Source organism: Botrytis fragariae, assembly GCF_013461495.1.
Source record: "Botrytis fragariae strain BVB16 chromosome Unknown tig00000012, whole genome shotgun sequence".
Lineage (NCBI taxonomy): Eukaryota > Fungi > Ascomycota > Leotiomycetes > Helotiales > Sclerotiniaceae > Botrytis > Botrytis fragariae.
Window position 1 is genome coordinate 2,265,603 of NW_023500989.1, and position 11,276 is coordinate 2,276,878.

General features: G+C 45.9%; 6 protein-coding genes across 6 annotated transcripts; 4 read left to right on the plus strand and 2 right to left on the minus strand.

Moving 5' to 3' along the window:
• Positions 1-26: 26 nt before the first annotated feature.
• Positions 27-2,232, minus strand: Bfra_002923 (putative cytochrome p450 protein; the record flags this gene model as incomplete). Its single annotated transcript, XM_037333336.1, has 5 exons — positions 27-324; positions 512-675; positions 727-1,238; positions 1,318-1,525; positions 2,128-2,232. The coding sequence occupies 5 exons, from the start codon at positions 2,230-2,232 to the stop codon at positions 27-29; spliced, it is 1,287 nt and encodes a 428-aa protein (XP_037195464.1).
• Positions 2,233-2,250: 18 nt separating this feature from the next.
• On the minus strand, positions 2,251-2,985 carry Bfra_002924 (putative c-3 sterol dehydrogenase c-4 decarboxylase protein; the record flags this gene model as incomplete). Its single annotated transcript, XM_037333337.1, has 1 exon — positions 2,251-2,985. The coding sequence occupies one exon, from the start codon at positions 2,983-2,985 to the stop codon at positions 2,251-2,253; it is 735 nt and encodes a 244-aa protein (XP_037195465.1).
• Positions 2,986-3,352: 367 nt separating this feature from the next.
• Bfra_002925 (uncharacterized protein) lies at positions 3,353-3,655 on the plus strand (the record flags this gene model as incomplete). Its single annotated transcript, XM_037333338.1, has 2 exons — positions 3,353-3,514; positions 3,572-3,655. The coding sequence occupies 2 exons, from the start codon at positions 3,353-3,355 to the stop codon at positions 3,653-3,655; spliced, it is 246 nt and encodes an 81-aa protein (XP_037195466.1).
• A 136-nt stretch (positions 3,656-3,791) lies between these two features.
• Bfra_002926 (putative fad binding domain-containing protein) lies at positions 3,792-4,546 on the plus strand (the record flags this gene model as incomplete). The annotated part of the gene is given in 4 exon segments (XM_037333339.1): positions 3,792-3,824; positions 3,838-4,084; positions 4,214-4,344; positions 4,493-4,546. 4 exon segments carry the CDS (start codon positions 3,792-3,794, stop codon positions 4,544-4,546), a joined length of 465 nt encoding a protein of 154 aa, XP_037195467.1.
• A 48-nt stretch (positions 4,547-4,594) lies between these two features.
• On the plus strand, positions 4,595-5,296 carry Bfra_002927 (putative fad binding domain-containing protein; the record flags this gene model as incomplete). Its single annotated transcript, XM_037333340.1, has 3 exons — positions 4,595-4,620; positions 4,796-5,077; positions 5,146-5,296. The coding sequence occupies 3 exons, from the start codon at positions 4,595-4,597 to the stop codon at positions 5,294-5,296; spliced, it is 459 nt and encodes a 152-aa protein (XP_037195468.1).
• A 2,853-nt stretch (positions 5,297-8,149) lies between these two features.
• On the plus strand, positions 8,150-10,995 carry Bfra_002928 (putative ph domain-containing protein; the record flags this gene model as incomplete). Its single annotated transcript, XM_037333341.1, has 4 exons — positions 8,150-8,633; positions 8,693-9,180; positions 9,243-9,563; positions 9,628-10,995. The coding sequence occupies 4 exons, from the start codon at positions 8,150-8,152 to the stop codon at positions 10,993-10,995; spliced, it is 2,661 nt and encodes an 886-aa protein (XP_037195469.1).
• Between the last annotated feature and the right edge of the window lie 281 nt (positions 10,996-11,276).

Here is an 11,276-nt window from a genome sequence, read left to right on the forward strand (position 1 = left end):
TATACGGAAGGATGATGTCCTTTTGTTCATCTTCTTTCATCTTGCTCCCGTTCCATGCCCTTTTCACAAACCGAGTATTGAGGGGGTGAATTGGGATCCTTGCCGCGAAAACGATTCGCGCGAAATAAATCGGCCGTCTCTCTCCAGATTTCCTTGGAATAGTGCAGTGCTCTATTGGCTATGATCACCATTGAGTCCTTCCTAAGCAGATACTGATTATTTCCAACAATCATATCTTCCATGACCATACGCGGTTGTGTTCCTGTAGCTCTGAATCGTAATGTTTCTTGCTGCGCGGAGAAGAGTATTGGTGCGTCTTTTGACCTGCGAAGGTTGATTTTGCTCTCCAGAATCCCCGTCTCAAGGGATTGCGTGGTGGTGGTTGTTTCTCGCGCTTGCTCTCGCACTTTCCCAAGAAGCTCGGGATCAGAAAATACGTGAAAGATGGTCCAGAAAGCCATCGGGACAGTCAGTATTGGTCATTATTGCAATGGCATTAACACATTCGAACCTGGCAAGATCGGCATGGCTCATCTCGGTCGATAGACTTGCATATCTTGCTTTGATCAGCGGTGAGCCATTCTCTTGGACGCCTGGAGTTAAGTAATGACTCATTGCTTCTACCACTCTGGCTCGGCCTCTGATGGCTTTGGAGGCAACAAAATTGGGGAGAAACTTTGTCAACAGGAGCGTGACATTGTCGTCGGCAAAGTCCCCACATCACACTTGGCTTAGTGTGGTAGATATAAGCTGTTTAAGCACGACATGCCAGAAACCAGCTTCAACCTGTGAATCTCGATATGGATTTTCGGGTCCGGAGACGCTTTCCGTCGTGGCAACTGTTATTTCATGCTGAACCCATGCCCAAAGATCAGTATTTGGGTTAACATCACCTATTTCACTTGCTAAATTGTCAAGATGGGTCTGGATATTTTCTGCCGCGACACGGATCATGTCATCGACTCCACCAAGAGGAGAGAGTGCCTGCTGTGTGGCTTTCCATCCCTCGATCAAGAGACTAGGTTTCTCAGGCGCGGGCTCTAAATTGGCAGCCAGTTTCTTCATTCCATCGCTGCTCAGCCCACCCAGCTCGGCCGTGAGCCGGGCCTCCAGGTACCAGAAAGAAGCCGTCTTGCCCTGTCTCTGAAGAGAATTCATGAGTTCTGGAGAGCCGACCGACGATGTGCGCTTTCCCGCCAGACATAGGGATCGAAAGGATTGGTGCTTTCCATTTTTGGCTGTGCATTCAAAGGGCGCTAGTTAACACTCATGTACTGCTTTACGAGATGTTTTGCTCTTTGTGGAATGCGGACCTACTAAATTTTGGTATAGTATGCGCTTCTGCACTAGAAGAGACCGAGGGCATGACCGATGTATGAATGACGGGTTTAATTTTTGGAGGTTCTCGAGATTCATGGCTAGAGCCGCTGCAGAAAGCCCGGGTGAGAAGAGTGAAAGATACTCCTGTGATAGCGAAAAGTACATAGATTTCTAGCGTTGCCATTTTCTCCGTTCCTGAAAGTTTCTCTTGGGAGTCAGGTGTGCGATATCAGGTTTGGTACATTTAACTTGTTGGGTGTGGAGAAGTTGGAGGGTGCTATTATCTACGTGAAGAGGATGTGTTGGCATGTGAAATAGTATGGCGTCTAGGTTATGATTCACTTGATATCGTTACACGATCTACGACTTCCATTGGTAGTTAATAAAGTGAATCTGCGGACTAGTTGTTGGCTGTTGGTATCTTGTTGCTTTAGCCTAGCTATTGGACTCTGAGACATGTGCCCCATTGCGCCGCATGGTTCTGATAGGGAAACAAGCATGGTAAAATGATATCTTTCTTAGTCGGTTGGTGTCTCGTGTGCTGGAAATCTCAATAAATTATATCGCAGAAGCTAATGCTATCAAAAGTCCTCTCTGCACGATTGTGATATGCAGAAATTGAGGGTTCGACGTCTATTCGACTAGAAAAAGACTCGGATTCGGAATGCTGTCATTGCATTGAGAGTAGCTCCGCGAGCGAGGAAGACAAATCTTTAGGTAAACCATTGAACCTGTGTTTGAGCTCATAAATACTGCCCCATGCACAGAAGCTAGAATTCTGATACAAACATATCATCCTCCATCTACCACCCCCCTAAGTCTCTCTCTCCACCCATCATATCCCAGCGACCACATCACCACCTCCTTAAGCCCCTCCTCAAAATCTTGAACCGGCTCATACCCCAACACCATCCTCGCTTTTTCAATACTCTACGTATCTTCAAACAGCGCATATTCCACCTGCTGTTTCTCCAACTGATACGGTCTTTTCCTCCCACACGTAAGAAACCAAAACCCAAATTCCAAGCACGACGAAAGAACCAACGCAAACCACATTGGCAAATAGCCAATCCGCTCATCGATCGATACGTGACCCGCAAACTTCCAAATCATCCTTGCGAGATCCCAAAACTTTCGTGCTTCGCCATCATGGATATGGAGCGCTTCTCCGTCTGCGGATGGAAGATGGGAGGATTTGCGCTGGCGTGTATCAAAGAGAGCTCGCGCGAGTAGAAGATGTGAAGATGTCGCATTTTGGACACTGCAGAAACTCCAGAGATTGTTGGCATTGCCTAGAACCACGTTTGTTCTGCGCATTTTCAGGGCGTTCGGTGCGCCGGGTATACATGTCGGATCGTGTGTTCCGTAGATAAGTGGGAATCGCAGGGCACCGGTGCAAAGATAACCTTCCCATGAGAAGACTTTGTTTTTAGAGTCGTCTCGTGGCAAGGGGGTGTTTGCACTCAAGATTAGTTTCTCTGCCTGCGCTTTCGTTCTTGCACATGCAGGCGCTTTGGGATCGCTACCAGCGAGAGGAGATTCTTCGGTGAGGTTTACGTGTCTTGATCCGCTGCAAAGAAGATCTTTCGTGCCCTGGATAGCTACCTTTTTGTAATCGTTCGCTGTTCCTGTCACGGGAGATGGAGATGGAGATGCGACGTGCATGATGACTATAGGTTTGAGAGCATCGATCAATTCCTCAATCGAAGAGGCATTGGTAAGACCAACATTGTGGCAAGTTGCCCCACTCACTTAATTTTTGCTTTGTTTGGCAGAACGACTGGCGACAGCTACAGGAGAGAACTGCGGATTCGAAACAAAACGACACACAAGGTGGTAACCCACAAAGCTGCAGCCTCCGATTATATAAGGACACCGAGTGATTCATTTGCACCGTCTGAGCCTTGAATCGACGTCTTCCTACTTATCGAGAATAATATGGCGTGAAAACGATCGACGAATAATTCGAGTGTGTAATCTTAAAATGTGAAAGCTAGCTTGGTATGACACTTCAGGCGATATGCTATCCAAAATGCAACAACATATAAGGTTGGTTGCAACTGTTTGCTATGGACCTGCTTTTTGCCGGCGCACAAACACAGCCTGCCACCTCATAATAGTGAATTTTCCAATGCAAAAGCCACACATCTATGCATTATACTTATCGAATGGTCTCAGAATCTCATATCATCGGGTCTGAATGGGATCACTTGCATGGTCGTACAGAATCAAGCAGCAACTGAAGTTTCAGGGGCCTAGCTCATCCTACGCGACTCACAGAATTGTACAGATAGGTTTGGATATAGACGAAATGGAGGGAATGGCAGTGAAATGACTGATCGTACACTATAACCCGAATCTTTTACGTCACCAATATCGGCAATTAACAGGTATTGAAGCGAGCGAGCTTTAGAAGCTGGTATGTATTATGATGTAAAGTAGATACCTCCATCTAGTGACCTTCCAAGAAAATGTCTAGCCAGAATAACGCTCAAATAACTAAAGTAAACTCTACAGCGGAAGGAATTGACTCAATCGACCAAATGGGTCATGAAATTTCTTCCGAGTCTGCAATTATTGAGTACCGGTCCCATGAACAGTTTCAACAGGATCATTGGATGCGAAATTGAGATACCTAAAAGTACCAGCCATTCTTCTTCCACACCGGTATCAGAAAACAAGACAGACTTACTTGCTATTGAGCGCCAACCCATCCGTGCTTCGCCAAAGATCCCGAACCCTCGGTGCAAAAGCCACAGAATCGGTATCCAAGCTAGAATCATCATACCCAGAAGGAACCGCCGCTTAAAAGAGCGGTTTTGAATACTACTCGACAGTGATCTCATGTTATGCCATTAACACCTGATCCTAGCAACTGGCAATGGCAACACAGTTGGCCTTATTCCTTTCTGCCTCGGAGGTGGTATTAGTATTTGGACTGGTACAATCGATTTCAGTTGCGATCAAATACTGACGGCAGAAATCATCACTGCCGATGGTTCCCTTATTCACGCGAGTACAGATGTTGGGCCCGAATTCCTATGAGCGATTAAAGGAGCAGGCCAGACGTTTGGTGTCATGGTAGAGTTGACTCTGAAGACATATCCACTGTCAATCTTTGGGTCGCCATCAGGGGCACACTGGGCCGGCAATCTTTGTATTCTTCGAATAGTACGGAGGAAGTGTGCAGGGTGATGGAACGATTAATAGTCACCACGAAGCATAACGCCGCTGAGGCCATGATGGTAATGTCACCACCCCGGCATTTCAGCCAATGATCGCTGTTGCACGCCATTCCATGTGAGTCTTCACCCGGCCAGGATCTTCTCTCGCCCTTGTTAAGCGTGTGCACTGGCTACGTGTGAAAAAGGACACCGGCAAAATGTGCATGTGTACACGCCTACTGGAACATAATAACAGTCTCGAATTTAGCGGAGATCCAACGAGGAACCTCTTGCATTCCAACCTCTTACAGATCTCCATCCGATTATGCCATCAGCATCGACCCTTACGACCCTAATCTGAGCGACCACTTGGACTTCGCCTGTGCAAAGGGTGATTTCAGACCGTTCAGCTTGACAGAATTTCCTGATTTCAAAAGCCAAAATTTCATGAAAGGCATCGAAATTTACAAAGAGTTGTTGGCCACCTGCCCCGACACTGGTGCTGCTGGTCATGTGCTCGAGTGGCATACCAGAATATCAAAATTATCACCAGCCAATTGGGCATTTGGTAATGAGCACGTTCATTTAAGGCCGTAAGAGATATCCTCATACATGTTCCGACACAAGCTTGGATCTTTTCTTTTTTTCTTCTGGTATTTAGCAACTGTGTCGCGTGGTATCACGGAGCAGAAAACCACGACATCGTTCTTGACTTCGAGAACAACACGATTTCAGCCATGAGAGATGGACATGCTGAGGAAGACTGGGTTGATTGTGTAAATTGCAATCGCACAGATCCTGTTCAGCGATAATATCGAGTAGAGGAAAGTTTAAAGAGATTAATTGAATCGATTGAAGCAGAAGTGGGATCCGCAAGGTGTTTCCACACGGCAGTTGTTGTGATATCCAAGCGGTTTAGCTAATAAGGCACTGAGCAGCAATGGATGGAACTTGGAAGACGATGAAAATTAAAGTTAGGTATCCCGATTCCCGAGGTCAAGCCGTTGCGAATGGCTTAAAGGCTTAGAGCATCTTGAAAAGATCCAAGATTCCAATTCCAATACGATGTACTTTCGTGGGTCAACTACTGTAATAAGTAGGTGGGTATTGGATAACTTGTTAGGATGACACGGACATGAAATTATTGGAAAATAAATGATTAATCTATGGTTGGCAGTGGGTGGTTCTCTTTTGAAGATTTGATATCCGACCGATCCTAGAAGAAATTATTAGCGATATTCAATCCGCTCCAGCTTGCACAGCTAAAATAGCCAGCCAGCCTCGAGCCTTTGACGCTCGCGTCTTCGAGCGAGTTTTCTCCAAGAAAGGGGGTCTTTATAAATTGTCTCTGATGATTTGACACTCCTGTCTTTAACAGCTTGACGCCGTTTTCCCGTTAGATATGGTGAGCGAGATTTCAAGACTTTGTCTCAACATGGTCCCTTCTCTCAACCTTCTCCCAGCTTCTCCCGTAATTCCGATGTTCAAGGAAAAGAAAGTGGAACAATGAAATGTGAAATATCGATCCATTTGCGGGGAAGGCAAAAATGAGTAGGGATGATTTATCGGGAGATCATCTGTGCTAGACTCAATATAGTAAAGCACATGATCGCAAGAGACCTTTTGATGGTGGAACGCAAATTGGTATAAATTGCTATGGGGCCAGTCACAGGGTGAGATGAGATCCAATTTGGATGAAGAGATAGATATCCCGTGACCAAGTATGAATGTGTAGTAGGTAGGTAGGTACTCATGTAGTAGGTAGGCACCCAGGTGTGTGTTGATAAGATGCTCTCTGTAGTGGTAGATAAGAAAGGAAGGAAATGGAACATCCGTGGAAGGATTTTGAATGACTATCAGTCCTCGAGCAGTCCTATGTCAAGTAAAGTAGTGTGATGCACCTCACATGATGAGATCTCTTGTATTCATTACTATCATGTAGCAGTTGCAGTAGCTCCAGTTGTAGGCCGGTAGCAGGCTGGTATGCACTCTCGTACCCTGGTACGCAATGAGTAATCAGTGACCAATGAGAAGCGTCTAGTCTCTATGTAGGTAGTCCCTAGTCCCCGTACCTAGTACCCAGTACCCAACACCCAGCACCCAGCACCCAATCCCCACTACTATCTATGAATATCATTTGGATTTTGAAGCCTGAAGCCCACAGGAGAAAAAGGTGTAAGTTGTAACGATGCAAATGTCTCAAACGTGACATACGATGTGATGTATGTCCCTGTGTAGCACTAGTATCAATGAATGACAATGTCATCATGTTCTAGGGAGGGATCTTCACGAATGATTTGTCTGCGATCGAAGCTGGACTTGAAAATCAAGGACGAGAGCAAAGGAGGAGAGGGGGAGGGAGAGGGAGAGGGAGAGCAAGAATAAGAACAAGAATAAGAACAAGAATAAGAACAAGAACATGAACATGAACAAGAACAAGATACGATTGATTCGCCTGTTGGGTACTCATTTGACCCTTTGATTATAACCCTCTGATTGGCCCTGTCTGTTAAATTGAGATTTACCTATTTAGTACGGCTCTATGTAATCTTACCCTACGGCGCTGTGGGAGCACAGACTGACGAATGAAGGTCATGGCTTTTCAACTTTCTTTCTTCTTTTCTTTCAATCTCTATCATGACCAAATTCACGTCATAGGGAAGATGTATCCTGGCTATGCATCCTGGCTATGCATCCTGGCTATGTATGATTCTCTGCTGTAAACTGTAATGTAAGCAGCAGAGGTATAATTTCCGGATTTTGATCATCGAGAAATATACCTAGTGGGTGGGTGGTATTCAGCATCTACTAGATAAGCGTCTGAATGATTGATTGTCTACTCCTCAATATCCATCTCCATCTCCATCTCCATCTCCGTCCGCATCCCCATCCTTCTCTCCTGTGCATTCACACCGAATACCTACACATTTTGGCATTCATTTCCATGTAGAAGCCGTACAATACTATCTATTGCTCTCCATGCTACCGACCCAGATCCCAGTAGACTCATCGCTAAATCCCATGAAGGAGTGACCACCTGCTTGTCATACCTACATTAATTAAACATATTCTTTCACCCCCTCAATTCTAGATCATCCTCCAAGATACCTCACGCCTACCACGATATATCATCTACCACCTCTTCTCTACCATCTATCCTCATGAAGAAAAGTAGAAGAAAAATAGAAGAAAAATCGTGAAAAAATATAAAAAAGGTACCACACACTTTTTCATCATATATATATATACAAAAGAAGACAAAAACATCCTCACAGACCCAAATCGGTCACTCATTTTATTTGATTCTTAAATCTTAATAAATGTCGAGGAATTGGGAATTGGGAATTTCCGGTTTCTTTCCCTTGACTAGTAAATTTCCGTCCATTGTTCGTGCGACTCTACTCTACTGGCTATCTAATGTCTTGGGTCCCTTATTAGTACACAACCAACCCATTTTAGCTTGATCTCCCCCTACGTCACGTCAACGATCAAATCCCCAATACCAATACCAATACCAATACCCATACCCATACCAATACCACCAAACTTCCTTACTACCTTCAATTACTACCACTTTCCCTGCCGTCCCTTCCCTTCCTTTCTCTCTTCCTTCCCGTCCTTTCCCTTCCCTTCCACGACTCGTCCTTTGCCCTAGTTTAATCATCATGTCTACCATCGGCACAAATTCTGCAATTCCTGCCCCCGCGCAATCATACAGTGATCGAGGTTACGGCGCTGCAAGTACCCCACGAGCACATCCACAATCTCACACCATCAACGGAGGAGGTCCTGCAGTATTAGACTACGCTCCAAACGATCACGATCCTCATACAAACATTCCAAACTCACACGGAAGATTCAACGAGGAGTGGGATGCGAGTCAACGAGGAAGCTCAATAATAGACGGCAATATGCATCGATCACATTCAGTCATGTCGCAAGGCGATACCTTGATTCCTTCGCGAGGGGGAACTCTTAAAAAGAAAGCTTCGTTAAAAAGAAGTGGAAGTAGACGAAGTTCCAGGGCTGGGAGTGTTCGCAGTTTGGTTGTTCATCCACAAGGTGATATCGACGAGGCACACAGTGCTTTCTATTCTCCAGTACCCACAAGCGGAAACCCCACGGATATTTTAGCAAACCGATTTCAAGGTATTCCACCATAGCTTTTGATCGGCGGCAATATGCTAATCATTATTTTCTACTTTCAGCTTGGCGTAAAGTCCTCAAGGATCTTATCGTTTATTTCAAAGAAATCCAAAGCCAATATGAGCACAGATCCAAGAGCCTGTTGAAGGTCTCGAATGTTATTAACAATACCACGGCGCCCGCCGTCTTTTTACCTACAGGTGGAATTGACGACGCCCTCCAAATTCTTCGCAATTATCATAAATCCGCAATCGCAGAGGCAAACAAGTCCAGAGATATCGAGCAAGATGTGATTCTTGCCTTGACAGGCCTGCGTAGCGATTTGCAACAGAAAATCAAGGAGATCAAGGGCTTATCGGGCGACTTTAAAAATTCCGTGGATAAGGAGATGGAAGCTACTCGAAAGGCTGTGGCCGCATTGCAAGATGGTTTAGGTCAATCGGACATTGATCCTTCTCAGATGACGGGCAAGCATGATCCATACTTACTCAGACTTGCTGTGGATCGTCAGGTCGAAAAGCAGATTGATGAGGAGAATTACCTTCACCAGGTATGTTTCAATATTAATTTAAATAAAAAAACATCAGAGGCTCAGGAGCTAAAAATAACTAGGCATATCTCAATTTGGAAGCCTCTGGGCGTGAACTCGAAGCTATCGTAGTGGGCGAGATCCAAAAGTCTTATAACGCGCTCGCAGGTATATTGAAGCGCGAGGCAGACAGTGCCTATAGCGCAGTAGACGAATTACGCACGGGTCCCATTGCCATGCCAAAAGATCATGAATGGACTGCATTTGTCGAAAATGATGAACATTTTATTGATCCAAAGGTTCCTATTCGAACACCAGAGATTATAAGATATCCTGGACAGGACAATGAGCTTGCTGGGTGCATTAGAGAGGGCCTCCTTGAGAGAAAATCCAAGTTCCTAAAGGTAATTCCCACCATGCCTAAGCTCCACGATCTCCTGCTAACTCTAATTTAGTCTTACACGTAAGAGAATGATTGAAAGTGATAACCATAATATGTATCGTACTAATTTGAATTCTAGTGCTGGCTGGTACGTCCTTTCTCCTACTCACTTGCATGAGTTTCGCTCTGCGGATAAACTCGGAGCGCCAATCATGTCTCTCTACCTCCCCGAGCAAAAACTCGGCTCTCACTCGAATGAGGGAGGATCCTCAAACAAATTCATACTCAAAGGCCGTCAAACTGGAGCATTGCATCGCGGACACTCTTGGGTTTTCAGAGCGGAAACACGTGATACTCTACTCGCTTGGTACGAAGACATCAAGACTTTGACGGAAAAGTCTCCACAAGAACGTAATGCGTTTGTGCGTCAGCATGCCCGCAGCGTTAGTGGTACATCACAACGAGCTGGTTCCATCAGCAGCGACGGTGTTATGGACGAGGAGGACGAAGAACCATTTTCGGCACATACATCAGCCATTGTAGGCACTCAAGGACTCAAACAAGAACAAAAGCGTCCTGAACCAGGTGGGAGATTTCCATCAGATCTACAAATTAATGCGACGCGTGGCTTACAGGCTCCTCTTTCGCCTTCTAGCGGAAGTTCCATTTTTGGGGGTGAAGCAGATGATGCAGTGATTACCGCTGCAGCTCTACCCGCAAGTGGTGTTGGCCATCGCTATGGAGAGACCCCTGGCCACGCGTCGCCGACACACGCGCAGATGATAAATCAAGCTGCTGAAGAAGATGGTGTGAACCCTTATACTTACGAACCCATTCAGAATATGAACACTACGCGTGATAGTCAACAACATGAGTTACCTACCACTGCCGCTACTGCAGGCTTAGGCGGCGCCGCTTTGGGCATAGCAGGCACAGCCGCATACCACGATCACCAGCTTCAGAAACAACGCGAGCAAGCAGACATGGAAGCGACTATGATAGCCGCCCCTGACACGGATCGACTTCGAGAACAAGCGGATATGGAAGCAGCTATGATTGCAGCTCCCGACGATCATATATATGACGACAAGGCACAGCAACAGGCAGATCTAGAAACTACTGCCATTGCTGCACCTGACACGCACATGTCCGGAGGACGTAGCCAGGGCGATATCAGCGCGGTCCCTTGGTTCAATGAAGTAGGGGAGACTGCGGCCATATCGACAGTAGCGGCTACTACGGCTGTTCCAACTACGTCAACTGTCACAGATACTATTGAGCCAAGATCAATGGAGGCACTCCTCGATCCCCTCGCCAAGGATCTCGAACGTCCAACTTTGGCTGCTGGGCAAAACCATCAAAGCGTCCAGAGTATCAGCCAATTGCATGTCCCCGGTGAATTCCCCAGGACTCGAACAGAAACAGGAAGTTCTTTGAGTAATGAAACTGTCTAAAGTGGGTCCCATTTTTCTTTTTGTTTTGTTTTTTGGTAGGACAGAATTCAACAGAGAGAAAGATTTGGAAGTATTCTGTATTTTGTGCGTATGGATTGGGTGTGCGTTAGCGGGTTCTACGGTAAAGGGGATGGAATGGAATGGTTGGAATTGGATGGCTAAGGAGGAGGGAAACTAGGTTATAAGACTTGGGAATGAGGAATTGGCATGGTGGAGAAGGTACGGATGGATGGGCTCGATAAGATTTCCGCGATACTTTTGCTTGAGGAACTTGGGATTGA